Source organism: Ovis aries, chromosome 1, assembly GCF_016772045.2.
Source record: "Ovis aries strain OAR_USU_Benz2616 breed Rambouillet chromosome 1, ARS-UI_Ramb_v3.0, whole genome shotgun sequence".
In the NCBI taxonomy this organism is placed as follows: Eukaryota; Metazoa; Chordata; class Mammalia; order Artiodactyla; family Bovidae; genus Ovis; species Ovis aries.
The window spans coordinates 131,050,670-131,066,861 of NC_056054.1; the positions used below are offsets into that span (position 1 = coordinate 131,050,670).

Sequence of the window (16,192 nt, forward strand, 5' to 3'; positions counted from 1 at the left end):
CCCACTGTGTGTTTATCTTTCAGTAAGTAGGCCTAGTGTGATGGTGCAGGTGCGTTGTTTTATTCACAAAGGTATAGTTAGTCTTCAGTTGCTCTGAGAATCAAAAATTTGTTTCATTTCTATAGGAATGCTTATTTTCAATTTATTAGCTAAGTTCAGTTCCGTTCAGTCGCGTCAAACTCTTTGCAACCCCATGAATCGCAGCACGCCAGGCCTCCCTGTCCATCACCAACTCCCGGAGTTCACTCAAACTCATGTCCATCAAGTCAGTGAAGCCACCCAGCCATCTCACCCTCTGTCATCCCCTTCTCCTCCTGCCTTCAATCCCTCCCAGCATCAGAGTCTTGTCCAATGAGTCAACTCTTCGCGTGAGGTGGACAAAATATTGGAGTTTCAGCTTTAGCATTAGTCCTTCCAATGAACACCCAGGACTGATTTCCTTTAGAATGGACAGGTTAGATCTCCTTGCAATCCAAGGGACTCTCAAGAGTCTTCTCCAACACCACAGTTCAAAAGCATCAATTCTTCGGCACTCAGCTTTCTTCACAGTCCAACTCACATCCATACATGACTACTGGAAAACCATAGCCTTGACTAGATGGACCTTTGTTGGCAAAGGAATGTCTCTGCTTTTGAATATGCTATCTAGGTTGGTCATAACTTTCCTTCTAAGGAGTAAACGTCTTTTAATTTCATGGCTGCAATCACCATCTGCAGTGATGTTGGAGCCCCAAAAAATAAAGTCAGACACTGTTTCCCCATCTATTGGCCATAAAGTGATGGGACCAGATGCCATGATCTTAGTGTTCTGAATGTTGAGCATTAGGCCAACTTTTTCACTCTCCTCTTTCACTTTCATCAGGAGGCTTTTTTTAGCTAAGTAAGTCTCCTCAGTTATTCCATGGATTCCCTTGCTCAAAGCTGAAAGTTCTGAATATTGAAAGGGAGATGGTAAAAATTCAGTGTAATACAGGAAATCAGTTCTTCACATCCCAATAAACCATTTGACTTCTCTCTCAAACTAATTTTGAGATTCCTTACCTGAGGAACTCATGGTAGAATACAGCCACCATGAACATTCTCGAGGCAGGAAATTGAAGTATTTTTATTGCAAGGCTTATCTCATCTATAAAGCAGAAGTAGCCTTCAGTTGCCTCATCTCATAAGTGCCCTTCATTAACTTCTTGGAGCCACCAAAGTATCTGGGGAAATGTGTTTCATTCCTTCAGTATTCTGTTCTTGTTCATAGCAGCCTGGCATTTCTCAATTTTTCTCTGAACGTGCTAGATTATTTTTTATATGCTCTTCACTTGTAATAGGGGCTTCCATGGTGGCTCAGAGAGTAAAGAATCTGCCTGCAATGCAGGAGACCTTTGTTTTGTCCCTGTGTTGGGAAGATCCCCTGGAGAAGGGAACAGCTACCCACTCCAGTGTTCTGGCCTGGAGAGTTCCATGGACTGTCTAGTCCATGGGGTTGCCAAGAGTCAGACACAACCGAGCGACTTTCACTTGCACTTGTAATAGAAAATTCATTCCATCCTTTTTTCCTCATAATTTCGTGAAAGCAACATGAAGCCTGTCCTGTAGTTTCTACAATGAAGCAAACCTAATAAACAATAAACTGTCTAATTTAAAACTTGACTTGATGATGTGATATCCTCATAGAACTTCTCTATCCATAGTTATTTATGCCAAGCTTTTTTGTTGTTGTTGTTATCTTGGAGGATGTCAGGAAAAAAAGGCAATTCCTTAGGAATAAGTACCTGTAAATAACAGGCTCTTATAGTACAGACATCACTGTCTCTGCTTTGTGTATCCACCAAGTCTGCAAGTACACAGCTGTCAACAGACCATTATTTTGCCTACTAGATCTTTCTTTTCTTTACCTTACCTTGCTCAAGTATGAGCTACACTTTAAAAACTCTCCTTGATAGTGAGTGGTACTCTTGAAAAGGAAAAGGAAGCTGTAGGTGGTAAGAATCAAGTATCATTTTCTTTCAACAGCATCCACAGCTGCAGACTTTTCCTCAGCATTCAAATCAGTGGGTGAACTTCTCTTAGAGAAATCCCAAGTAAACATTATGGATGAGAGGAGGAAGTCTTATTTTCCTACAAAACAGATTAGCCTGGTTACTGTATTAGTGTTACTTACAAGAATGCTTTCTGCTACATTCAGAACATTGTAATGTGTGCTGTCCTGGAACGTGTGGAGGAATCTAGAGCATGCATCCTCTGCTGTTTATGAGATGACTTGGCGAGCAGAAGGTTCTAATCATCCTCAGTTCTTTGGTGGGAGGGATCTTAGGATTTGTGACAATAGAAGTCTTTTCCTGCCTCCATCATGTACTTCATTTTGGCACTGTGTTCACTGCTTGTGTACACGTGCATAGAATGTTATTTATGGTTTTGTTCCCCTTTGTATTGTTTGAAAAATATAGAACTGAGATTTTATAACTTACCTTCGCAAAAGACTAAAACCAGTGTGCTGAATATAATGTTGGAAAACCTTGTTCAGAAAATCTACATGTTTTATGGATCGTTGGCATTTGTGTACGTCAAATAAAATGACTTTTGGCTATTTCTCAGGAAAAGAAAAAAACCAACTTTGTTTCAAAGAGCTGTGTGCTTAGTTGCTCAGTCACATCCGACTCTTTGCCACCCCATGGGCTGTCACACGCCAGTGTCCTCTGTCCATGGGGATTCTCTGGGCAGGAATACCAGAGTGGGTAACCATGCCCTCCTCCAGGGGATCTTCCCAACCCAGGGATAAAACCCAGGTCTCCCGCATTGCAGGCCAATTCTTTACCATTTCAGCCACCAGGGAAGCCTTCAAAGGGCCATATCCTTGCAATAAATGTGTACATTTATGTTTACGATACTGCTGTGACAGATTATTTACATCTTAGTGGGAGGTTAGATATTATTGAGCTAGGAATGGAATGTGATCATTTTTTGCATATATAAAATGTCAAGTGTATGAACTTTCCTGGAAGTCCAGTGGTTAAGACTTCACCTTCTGATGCAGAAGATACGGGTTTGATCCCTGCGAGCTAAGATCCCGCGTGCTTCCTGGCCAAAACATAAAGCAGGAGCAATATTGTAACAAATTCAATAAAGACTTTAAAAATGTTTCACATTAAAAAACTGTAAAAACAAATTTTTAATAAAATGTCAAATGTAGAAAGAACAGTGATGGTAGCTCATGAAATGCGTATTTGATAGAAAAATTAATGGTTTTCAATGATTTATTCCTTCTGTAGGTCATGAGAGAGTGGGAAGAGGCAGAACGTCAAGCAAAGAACTTGCCTAAAGCTGATAAGAAGGCAGTGATCCAGGTAAACCCATCTCGTATCCACCACGGAGCAGCACACGCCCACAGCCCTGGTTGATGGAGTGGCTGCACCTTTTCCAGCGTCTGCTGGAACCTCGTGTGCATGATTGCTCATTATTTCCCTTAAATTCAACTATTACTAATCAATATCTAGTAATTCAGTTGCTTAAAACCTGCCTAATATTTGCTCCCAAACAGCTTGTTATAATTCATTTCTGTAAAAGTCGTACTGTTACCTAAAGCCTAATTTTGATTAATAATATAGCTTTTAGATTGCCCTAGTCGTCTACTACTTCTTCCCCGTGGCCAATTTACATGATAAATTGAATTTCTCACAAGAACCCCTCTTAGAATTATCTTCAGTAACACATGAGATTATCATGGTCATTTTCTTAAAGTTTTGAGTAAGAGAGGAGTTTTCTAAATAGGCATGTAATTTAGAGTTTCAGGAATACATATATTTATCCTGCATTATGGTTAGTCAAATCGATTTTTAGGGACCATATAAAATAATGAATTTACATTGAGAAATTAGATCTGGGGATGGAAAGCAGGGAAGTGAGGAGAACCCATAAAACGTGCTGAATTAGTCAAAATGTTGAAATGACTGAACTCTTTGAAGAGAAGGAAGTATGATATCTCTTTTAAAAGATTTGAACTTAGTGTAGTAGCAGAACCATCTGAAGGGCTTGTTAAAACTCAGTGTTTTGTTGATGCTGCTGCCATGCAGTCACTAAGTTGTGTCTGACTCTTTTGGGACCGCGTGGACTGTAGCCCACCAGGCTCTTCTGTCCATGAGATTTCCCAGACAAGAATCCTGGAGTGGGTTACCATTTCCTTCTCCAGGGGATCTACCCAACTCAGGGACTGAACCCACATCTTCTGCATTGGCAAGCGGATTCTTTTTACTACTGAGCCTGTTGAATGCATGATCGCTCAGTCATGTCCGACTCTTTGAGGTACCAAGGACTGTAGCCCACCAGGCTCCTCTGTCCATTGAATTCTTCCAGCAAGAAGACTGAAGTCGGTAGCCATTCCCTTCTCCAGGGCTTCCTCCCAATCCAGGGATCGAACCTAGGTCTCCAGCTTTGCAGGCAGATTCTTTACCGTCTGAACCATCAGGGAAGGTTGGTTTACCAGGAAGGATGGTAGCTTTACCAGAAACCATCAGGGAACCATCAGGAAAGCTCACAGGGAGCCTATTCTTTAGCTATAACTAGATGTAACATTCACAATGCTAATTAACTTTCTGATGTTAATTAATTTAAATAAATAATTTAAAATAATGGAAATAAAATACTGTGTATAATTCAAGGATTAAAAAAAAAGCCTTGAATTGCTGCTCCGTCCCATTTGTCCAGTTCCTGATTGTCACACGCCTGTGTTTGTGATGGCAGCACTTCCAGGAGAAGGTGGAGTCTCTGGAGCAGGAAGCAGCCAACGAGAGGCAGCAGCTGGTGGAGACGCACATGGCCAGGGTGGAAGCCATGCTCAACGACCGCCGCCGCCTGGCCCTGGAGAATTACATCACCGCCCTGCAGGCTGTGCCCCCTCGGGTAGGCATCCCTTCACCTCTCGGGGCACAGCAGACAGTAGGCATGGGGACAGTGGGGACAGAAGGCCATTAGAAAGACATCAGGAGAAATGCCGAAAGCACCCTTAATCACAAGTGCAACCTCAGCCTATTTTATCTTGAAGGTTAAAGTGTCCCAGGGCCATCTCTGCACAATAGACACACCTTTCCATGGAGGGGTCGCACAGGCTTCCCAGGGACTCACAGTGCAAGACCTGATTTGAGTTGTTTAGTTGTGTCCGATCCTTCTCGACCCCATGGACTATAATCCGCCAGGCTCCTCTGCCCATGGGATTCATCAGGCAAGAATACTAGAGTGGGTGGTCATGGTCTCCTCCAAGAGATCTTTCCAACCCCAGGATCAAACCTGCATCCCTTATATCTCCTGCATGGGCAGGAGGGTCCTTTACCACCTGGGAAGCCTTGGATGATGATCATTCGTGGAACTGCTGAAGTCAGGGAACCACAGTAGCTGGAAGGAATTTAGATGTAACCTGGTCACGTGACGTAATTGAGCTCAACAAAATACAAGATTTGGCTGGGTCATAAGGAGTTTTTATGGAATAAGAGGAACTCACATTTCCTGCTGGTAGCAGCAGCCACATTCTCTAGGGGTAAGAGCCTTATTTGGTCATGACGTCCACAGCAAAGGAACTTATTTGTGTTCAGGGATAAATACCAAAGGCCGTGCATGCCTAGTTCTCCTCAAGGAGGCTTCAAGGAGAGCTTACACTGGATGTAAGGAACATTCTGAGCTTGAGTCTGTGTATATTATGTCTTTGTTCTGTCCATTACCGAGTTAGGGATTTTGAAATACCCAACTGTGATCGTGGATTGATCTCTTTCTGATGTGATGCCCTCAGGTTTTGCTCTACGTATTTTGAGGCTCTGGACTTTTCATTTGTTTGTTTATTTGGCTGCACCAAGTATTCGTTGTGGCACGAGGCATCCTGGATCTTCGTTGAGGCTTGCAAGATCTTTAGTTGTAGCATACAAACTCTTAGTGGCAGCATGTGGGATCCAGCTCCCTAACCAGGGATCAAATCCAGCCCCCTACATTGGGAGTGTGGAGTCTTAGCCACTGCACCACCATGGAAGTCCCCAGAAGCTCTGTTTTTAGGTGCATAAATATTCAGTGTTGTTCCATTCTCCCTACCACCCTCTACCATAGTCATTGTGAAATGACGTCCTTTTATCCATAGTCACATGTTTTGCTCTGAAATTACTGTGTCTGATATTAAGCTACTCTAGCTTTCTTTTGATTAATGTATCATATTATATCATTTTTCCATCCTTGTGCTTTTGTTTAGCCTATTTGTTTATATTTGAAGGGCATTTCTTGTGGGCAGCACGTACTTGGGACTTCCCCTTTAACTAAGAAGACCATTTAAATGAAGTTACTATTATGACTATGCCTAAATCTATCTTTGTGCTGTTTGTTTTTAGTCCCATCTTGTTCCTTATTCCTTTTTCTTTTTTGGCTACCTTTTGGATTAATTTAATATATTTAATGATTCTGTGTTGTGTCCTTTGATGGCTTTTAACTATAACTCTTTATTATTTTAGTCTTTGCTCAGGTATGTCTGAAAATATCTTTAGTTTACCTTTGTCTAAAAAGATACGTTTACTAGAATAGAATTCCGGGTTGAAGTTTTTCTTCAGCTGCCTTAATGATGATGCTCCATTGTCTTCTTAGTTGTATCGTTTGCAACAAAAATACTGATATCATCCTTTTCTTTACTTCTCTTTAAATAATGCATCTTTTTTTAAATCTGGCTGCTTTTAGCATATTTTCCTTTATCACTAGCTTAGAGCAACTTGATTATGATGTAACCTAGTATATTTCAATTTTCCCTTAATCCCATTTGGCTGTTTTTCATATCATACATTATAGTTTTCACATGTAGAATGTGAGTCTGGATTTTTGTTTGTTTGTTTCACGTCTTCCATATCTTTATTTAATTTTTGAACCTTTGGAATTTTTTTTATCAGTTGTCAGATATTGTGACGTTCACCTTGAGAGTACTGGGTATTTTTGGATACCTGTAACTATTCCTAATCTTCTGTTGTCCCCTTCTTCTCCTGCCTTAAATCTTTCCCAGCGTCAGGATCTTTTCAAATGAGTTGGCTTGTCATATCAGGTGGCCAAAGTATTAGAGCTTCAGCTTCAGCATCAGTCCTTCCAGTGAATATTCAGGGTTGATTTCCTTTAGGATTGACTGATTTGATGAGAGATTGTTAGATGGTGTCACCAACTCAGTGGACATGAGTTTGAGCAAACTCCAGGAGACAGTACATGCTGCAGTCCATGGGACTCAAAGAATTGGACTCAACTTAGTGATTGAACAGCAACAACAATGACTATTTCTGAGCTTTGTTCTATAGTGCAGGTAAATGCAGTTATCAATGAAAGCTGAGTTTTTCCATCTGGATGATGGGAATAAATACTATTTGTGACCCTGTGTGAACACTGGACACTTGCCTCAAATCCTTCTGGATGATTGTTTTTCCTGTGGCCTCAATTTCCTTCACGTGTGTGAAACTAATACCCATCACTGGTCAGCTGCATTCTCATAGGGCATCCTCTCCAGATCCTCTCTCCAAACAACTCCTTCCTCTCCAGTTTTCCGTCCTTTGATTGTCAGGCACCTCCCTGTCTCCAGACTCCAAATCCAAGTCTTCAGCTCTCTGGAATCTACCAGGCTCTAACTGGGTTCCCAAACCTGGAACCGTAGCCTGGAAACTCAAGGCAGTAAACACAGGCAGTCGTAGAGCTCACAGCGTTAGTTTCCCATTTCTTGCCGGTCTCTGTCCTCCACCTGATAGCTGGCATCTTACGGGAATATAGTTCTAGATATCTTCTCCACAGGAGCAGAGTAAAGCTGGTTCCCTCTACAAAATCTTGGCTGAAAGTAGAAGTCTGTGTCTACATTATGTAACCAAACCAAAAAGTCACCCACTTGCATGTATTCTCCTCATTTTTTTTTTCTATACTAAGATTTAGTGCAGAAAACTCGGAGGAACCGTGAAAGAGCTCCTGATACTCTTCCAGATCATGAAATAGTATTGACCTTGTTCTACCAATGACATCACTGAGATTGAGTGGCTGGTCCAGGGTGACACCACTGGTAAGGGACAGGGTGGATCTCTGAATCACAGTTGACCCCTGCAGTGCCTTCCAACCAGACCAGGCTTCCTCTCAGAACAATAAGCTTTTGATGAAGAATATTCACATTAGCATTTTCATTTTCTATTCAGAAAAAAAAATCTATGTCCAAGCACTGCTCAGTAAAATTCTGTTCAGTATGTTTAGAGAATGAGTTCCTTAATTATACTCCCTTTTTTTTTTTAATAGGACTTGATTTTGAGATCAGGGTCATCAACATCATTTGCCAGAGATAGGCAGGGTGGGGGCCATTGAGAGCAGAACCTTCATAGCTGACATTTAGTGATGGCAGCTAAAGGTCCAATTACTGAAGTAAGATCTTTCCTAGATGGTCATTGACAGAGCTGAAAATAAAATGAGGACTGAATGGAATCTTTAACAAACACACATTTCAGATCTTTCAGTTCAGCCTCATCAGCCATCACAGGAAAGACTGTTACAAGAGGAATGTTTGCCAAAGCTGCTTGTGTTATCAAAGGGAATAAATTCAGATTGGTCATAATTATGTGCCCTGAGTCTGTTGATCACGTCACGTAGAATTAGACATGTTTATTTGAAATGAAAATTAAAAATTGGATTAACAAGAATTGTTTTACACTCAGAAAAATCAGATTGTCATTGATTGAACCAAGTATTCATAGTGAAGTCTTACCTAGAAATACATAAAATTCTCCCATGTAATAAAACTGGGACTGTACAGAACAAAGATCAAGAATAGTTATTATTGTTGCTGTTCAGTTGCTAAGTTGAGTCCAACTCTTTGTAATCCCGTTACTGACCATTTCTGTTAAGTTATTGACATTGTCTGTTTTATTTGAATTTTAACATATAGCTTGACACACACTTAGCTCTGCAGTTTAGAAAATGGGAGAAAATTCTAAATCCCTTCTTAGGAGGTTTATATATTACTGTTGAAAGACATACCAAGAGCCTACCAATAACTATCTGAAAAAGGTCATGTCTAGTATTGGAGTCATAAATGTTTCTGAAATCTCCCTCATATTTAACTCAATGGCTGGAAAGTATGAAATATTTAATAATTGTTAGTTGAATATAAGAAAATGCATTAGCCAGGTTTTTACTATAGATTCTGTACCTGATATCACCTTCTGAATAATTATCCTCTTAACCCTGACCATAAAGTGATGGTCAGATAGATGGAGAAATAGTGGCTGACTTTATTCTGGGGGGCTCTAAAATGCAGGTGGTGATTGCACCCACGAAATTAAAACACACTTACTCCTTGGAAGGAAAGTTATGACCAACCTAGACAGCATATTAAAAAGCAGAGACATTGCTTTGTCAACAAAGGTCCTTCTAGTCAAGGCTATGGTTTTTCCAGTGGTCATGTATGAATGTGAGAGCTGGACTATAAAGAAAGCTGAGTGCCAAAGAATTAATGCTTTTGAACTGTGGTGGTGGAGAAGACTCATGAGAGTCCCTTGGACTGCAAGGAGATCCAACCAGTCCTTCCTAAAGGAGATCAGTCCTGGGTGTTCATTGGAGGGACTGATGCTGAAACTAAAACTCCAGTCCTTTGGCCACCTGATGTGAGGAGCTGACTCACTGGAAAAGACCCTGATGCTGGGAAAGATTGAGGGCAGGAGGAGAATGGGACGACAGAGGATGAGATGGTTGGATAGCATCACCGACTCAATGGACATGGGTTTGGGTAGACTCTGGCAGTTGGTGATGGACAGGGAGGCCTGGCATGCTGTGGTTCATAGGGTCACAAAGAGTTGGACACAACTGAGCGACTGAACTCAACTAACCCTGACCGTATTGTACCAAATGGTCTCAGACTTTGTAAGTGGGGAATGCGAAATAGCATGCATTGTTTATACACAGTCCCTTCGAAGCTTAAGTTTAATCCATATTTCTATTTTTTTTTTTAACCCAAGCTTGGGAGTATGACATGATGATGTATTGGTGTAATTAGAATTCCTTACTCTACCATGAATTTCATTTGTGAGTCCCAGAGTCTGTGTGTTGCTTTATGTTCCAGATTTCCTTTTTTGATTAATTACATGCCTACTGACTAATATATTGAGTGCCCAACCTACAAGTGCACTGTTTGAATCAGAGGAGGGCATAGCAACACACTCCAGTATTTTTGCCTGGAGAATCCCATGGCCAGAGGAGCGCCCCAGGCTACAGTCCATACATAGGGTTGCAAAGAGTCAGACACGACTGAAGCGACTTGGCACGTATATATACTTAAAATATTGCAATTGCTAAAACAGTCTATTCTTGTCCTTTCATCCTCCTCCCCCTTCCACTCCCATCCCCTGGAATGAAAAACTTAGACCACAGTTGCGTCCTTTTGTATGCTCAGTCACTCAGTCGTGTCTGACTCTTTGTAACCCCATGGACTGTAGCCCGCCAGGCTCCTCTGTCCATGGGATTCTCCAGGCAAGAATACTGGAGTAGTTGCCACTTCCTACTCCAGGGGATCTTCCTGACCCAAGGATGGAACCCATGTGTCTTATATCTCCTGCATTGACAGGAAAATTCTTTACCACTAGTGCCAGCTGGGAAGCCCCACTAGGATAAACTCTTAATCTGCAGAAGGCTAGTGACTCTTCTAATGACAAGCTCTTCAAGATTTTCACTTCTCTGTATATTTCCTTGGAAGAAAAAAGGAGGTATACTTTTTTCCCCAGAAAAGTTAAATTCCTCTCCAAAGTTGCATCAGTTCAGTTCAGTCACTCAGTCATGTCCACTTCTTTGCAACCCCATTGACTGCAACACACCAGGCATCCCTGTCCATCATCAACTCCTGGAGCTTGCTCAAACTCATGTCCATCAAGTCGCAATGCCATCCAACCATCTCATCCTCTGTCATCCCCTTCTCCTCCTGCCTTCAGTCTTTCCCAGCATCAGGGTCGTTTCCAGTGAGTCAACTCCTCACATCAGGTAGCCAAAGGACTGGAGTTTTAGCTTCAGCATCAGTCCTTCCAATGAATATTCAAGAATGATTTCCTTTAAGATGGACTGGTTTGATCTCCTTGCTGTCCAAGTGACTCTCAAGAGTCTTCTCCAACACCACCATTCAAAAGCATCACTTCTTTGGCGCTCAGCTTTCTTTACAGTGCAATTCTCACATCCATACGTGACAACTGGAAAAACCATAGCTTTGACTAGATGGACCTTTGTTGGCAAAGCAATTTTGTTTCTGCTTTTTAATATGCTCTCATTGGAAAAGATCCTGATGCTGGGAGGGACTGGGGGCAGGAGGAGAAGAGGACAACAGAGGATGAGATGGCTGGATGGCATCACTGACTCGATGGACATGAATCTGAGTGAACTCCGGGAGTTGGTGATGGACAGGGAGGCCTGGCATGCTGGGATTCATAGGGTTGCAGAGAGTCGGACATGACTGAGCAACTGAACTGAACTGAACTGAGGTCCAGAGAGCAAGCATCTTAATTTCATGGTGGCAATCACCATCTGCAGTGATTTTGGAGGGCAAGAAGATAAAGTCTGTCACTGTTTCCATTGTTTCCCCATCTATTTGCCATGAAGTGATGGGACTGGATGCCTTGATCTTCGTTTTTTGAATGTTGAGATTTAAGCCAACTTTTTCACTCTCCTCTTTCACTTTTATCAAGAGGCTCTTTAGTTCCTCTTCGCTTTCTCTCATAAGGGCAGTGTCATCTGCATATCTGAGGTTATTGATATTTCTCCCAGCAATCTTGATTCCAGCTTGTGCTTCATCCAGCCCAACATTTCACATGATATATTCTGCCTTCCCTTTTCCAGGGGATCTTCCCAACCCAGGTATCGAACCCAGGTCTCCCGCATTGCAGGCATATTCTTTACCAGCTGAGCCACAAGGGAAGCCCAGGAATACTGGAGTGGGTAGCCTGTCTCTTCTCTAGCGGATCTTTCCCATCCAGGAATTGAACTAGGGTCTCTTGCATTGCAGGTGGATTCTTTACCAACTGAGCTATCAAGGAAGCCCCAGTGTACTCTGCATATGAGTTAAATAAACAGGTTGACAATATACAGCCTTGCATACTCCTTTCCCAATTTGGAACCAGTCCATTGTTCTATGTCCGGTTCTAACTGTTGTTCCTTGCCCGCATACAGATTTCTCAGGAGCTAGGTCAGGTGGTCTGGTATTCCCATCTCTTTAAGAATTTTTTACAGTTTGTTATGATCCACACAGTCAAAAGCTTTGGCATAGTCAATAAAGTTGCATCACACGTGGTTAACCTTCCATCACCCTTGGAGGCCTTTAAGCTACTGAACATATGTACTACTTTAAACTAAATTATCACCAAATATAGGACTTTGGCTTCTTACTTTCACAGAGCTCAAATTTAAGCAACTCATGGCCTCATGAACTATTGATTTAAATACTGTCTGAGCCTTCCCTCCTGTAATTGGCAGGGTCTACTTCATAGATGGAGAAAAGATTATTATATTGCCTGACTGTTCAAAATCCTCTGTAATCTGAAGAGAAACTAGACTTATGTGGGATCCTGTACAGATAAACTAAAGCCTGCATGCATGCTAAGATGCTTCAGTTATGTCTGACTCCTTGCGAACCCATGGACTTTAGCTCACCAGGCTCCTCTGTCCTGGAATTCTCCAGGCAAGAATACTGAAGTGGAATGCCATGCCCTCCTCTGGGGGGTCTTCCGCATCCGTTACATCTCCATCATTGGCAGGTTTTTTACCACTATGCCAAAAGGCTGCAGAATAATTTCTGTTTAAAATAATATTCTGTTCTGATATTCCTGTGTGTGTTGTAGGCTTAGATCTGGAAAAATTTAGGAGCTCCTATTATGGACTGAAGTGTTGTTTTGAAGATGAGAGACAAAAACCAAAGCTTTCTTTGTAATTCGACAATTTTGGGTGTCTTTACAGATAGTCTAAATCTTCTGTTAGAAAATATCCATTCATATGTATCTGTCTGTCTATCTGTGTGTCTGTGTGCCAGAAGTGTTTTTTTTTCCTTCTGTGTCTCATGAAATATCTTATCCGTACCAAATTTGAATACTAAATACTGCATTGCAGCCACTTTATCCATACTAAACTTAATTTCCTGCTTGTATCTGATGCTTCATACTCAGACTCTTGACATTTAATTGAGAGAAAAAAAAAATTGGCAGTTTCTTTAGCACCTGTTCCCTTTTCTTCCTCATTTCTTTTCCTTTTTTTTTCTCTTTTGACTGAAGTATAGTTGACTTACATTATATTAATTTCAGGTATAAAAATAATAATGTGTTCTTTATTTTTTATAGATTGTATATCATACAAAGTTATTTTAATATCTCTGACTGTATCACCATGTTGTGCATTACATCTCTGAGACTGTTCCTTTTGTAACTGGAAGTTTCTACCTAGTAATCTCCTTCACCAACTTCACCCATTCTTTCTCTCCTCCTGCTGGGGACCATTAGTTTGTTCTCTGTATCTGTGAGTCTGTTTCTGTTTTGCTGTATTTGTTGATTTCTTTTGTTTTGTTGAATTCCCCATATAAGTGAAAACCACAGCATTTGTCTTTGATTTATTTCACTAAGTGTAAAATGCCCCCTCCCCCGCCCAGGTCCATCCTTGTTGTCACAAATGATACAATTTCAGTCTTTTTTATGGCTGATATTCCTCTGTGTGTGTGTGTGTATGTGTGTGTGTGTGTGTGTGTGTGTGTGTGTGTGTATACACCACATGTTCTTTCTCTAGTGTCTGGCACTTAGGTTTCTTCTATATCCTGGCTATTGTAAATAAGACTCCTGCGAACACTGTAGTGCATGTATTTTTCCAAATTAGCGTCCTCATTTCCTTTGTATAGAGCTTCCCTTGTGACTCAGTTGGTGACGAATTTGCCTGTAATGAAGGAGATGCAGATTCAATCCCTGGGTCAGGGAGACCCCCTGGAGGAGGGCATGGCAATCCACTTCAGTATTCTTGCCTGGAGAATTCTAGGACAGAGGAGCCTGGTGGGCTACAGTCCATGGGATCACAAAGAGCCGGACACGCCTGAGCAACTAACGCTTTCACTATTACTTCCTTTGTATAAATATTGAAGGGTCAATCACTGGATCATATGGTAAATCCATTTTTTATTTTTTTGAGTAATCTGCACACTGTTTTCCATAATGGCTGTACCAATTCACACTCCCACTAACAGTATACTAGATCAGTTCAGCCAAATGTTAAATTTTGTTGAGATTCCTGAAATGTCTTCATACAATTCTTTAGTGAAATGGTTTTTTCCCTACATTGAGATTTTGCTCAATGCTATTGTGTAAACTTTAAAATTCGGGTAATATGTGTTCAATAAAAAAGTAGCAATTGTTGAAGGAAAAAAGGCAAGCAATTTTTTTAAAAAAAGGACAGTAATCAGTTGGTGTGTCATGCTGGGCAAACTAGTGACAATATGAGGAAGTGCCAACTAAGTCAGTCAATATAATGGATAAAGTGAAAAATCATTTGCTGAGATCTTAATACATGAAGGCATTGAGGGAGATGAGTTTGACATTCTACCTTCAAGTTTTCAGTATTATCAGAATTTTGTAAAGCTGATCAGAATGTACTTAAAAGACTGCTAGCTTGAAAATCATCTTTGGGAAATGTAGCTACCCTGTACTTTATATATTTTCATTCATTCATCATTCTTTTCTTTTTAGTTGAGATTTGTAAAAATTGGTAAGTAAAGGGAACTTGTTAACTTGAGAGCTTTTAAGGACAGACTTCCTATCAGATGGTTGGTAGAAAGACAAATGGGAGAGTTTGCGTTTATTAGACAAAGTCCTATAAACTGCTGTGTGGTTTGCATGCTAGTCTGGAAAAGCCTCTCACTATTACCTCCTTAACTTGCTTTGAATCTTTACCAAGCTGAATAAAGAGATCTGACTAAAGACCAGTGGGAAGTGTGTGATGAGAGACAGTAGTGTTTTCTGTTTTTAATTGAATTTGGATTAAGTTATATAGAAAGGTAAGAAGTGTATAAGCAAGGCATCAGCTTGAACGCTGTCCTGTGCCTGAGTCCATGTTCATCACCCAGATTCCCTCCATGGCACAGCCCCACTTAGTCATGGCTTCTAAGTCAAAACAGCTCTTCATCCAGTGCTGTCAAACAGACAGTACTGGGATATGTCATATTTTGCTCTAGCAAAGGTTGCATGTGCTGTGCCATGCTAAGTCTCTTCAGTCATGTCCGACTCTGTCACCCCATGGACTGTGGCCCACCAGGCTCCTCTGTCCATGGGCTTCTCCAGGCAAGAATACTGGAGTGGGTTACTGTGCCCTCTTCCAGGGGATCTTCCCAACCCAGGGATTACACCCATGTCTCTTATGTCTCCTACACTGGCTGGCAGGTTCTTTACCATATCTATTTTTGTTCATTCTTAAAAACCCATTCAGTTCAGTTCAGTCACTCAGTCGTGTCTGACTCTTTGCAACCCCATAGACTGCAGCACGCCAGGTCCTTCACCAACTCGCAGAGCTTACTCAAACTCATGTCCATTGAGTCAGTGATGCCATCCAACCATCTCATCCTCTGTTGTCCCCTTCTCCTCCTGCCGCCAATCCCTCCCAGCATCAGAGTCTTTTCCAGTGAGTCAACTCTTCGCATCAGGTGGCCAAAGTATTGGAGTTTCAGCTTCAACATCAGTCCTTCCAATGAATATTCAGGACTGATTTCCTTTAGGATGGACTGGTTAGATCTCCTTGCAGTCCAAGGGACTCTTAAGAGTCTTCTCCAACACCACAGTTCAAAAGCATCAATTCTCTGGGCTCAGCTTTCTTTGTAGTCCAACTCTTACATCCATACATGACCACTGGAAAAAACATAGCTTTGACTAGACGGACCTTTGTTGGCAGAGTAATGTCTCTGCTTTTTAATGTGCTGTCTAGGTTGGTCATAACTTTCCTTCCAAGGAATGTCTTTTAATTTCATGGCTGCAGTAACCATCTGCAGTGATTTGGGAGCCCAAAAAAATAAAGTCTGACACTGTTTCCCCATCTATTTCCCATGAAGTGATGGGACCGGATGCCATGATCTTCGTTTTCTGAATGTTGAGCTTTAAGCCAGCTTTTTCACTCTCCTCTTTCACTTTCATCAAGAGGCTCTTTAGTTCTTCTTCACTTTCTGCCATAAGGGTGGTGTCAT

The 16,192-nt window shown here is 41.4% G+C and overlaps 1 protein-coding gene across 6 annotated transcripts in view; it reads left to right on the top strand.

The window, feature by feature from the left end:
- The window catches only part of APP (amyloid beta precursor protein), a 312,615-nt gene that overhangs the window by 211,793 nt on the left and 84,630 nt on the right, over nucleotides 1-16,192 (top strand). For all 6 annotated transcript variants that reach the window (XM_004002800.5, XM_004002804.5, XM_004002801.5 and 3 more), the window contains 2 exons: nucleotides 3,261-3,335; nucleotides 4,729-4,887. In XM_004002800.5, the coding sequence (XP_004002849.1) occupies nucleotides 3,261-3,335; nucleotides 4,729-4,887 (234 nt within the window). The remainder of the gene's footprint in view (nucleotides 1-3,260; nucleotides 3,336-4,728; nucleotides 4,888-16,192) is intronic.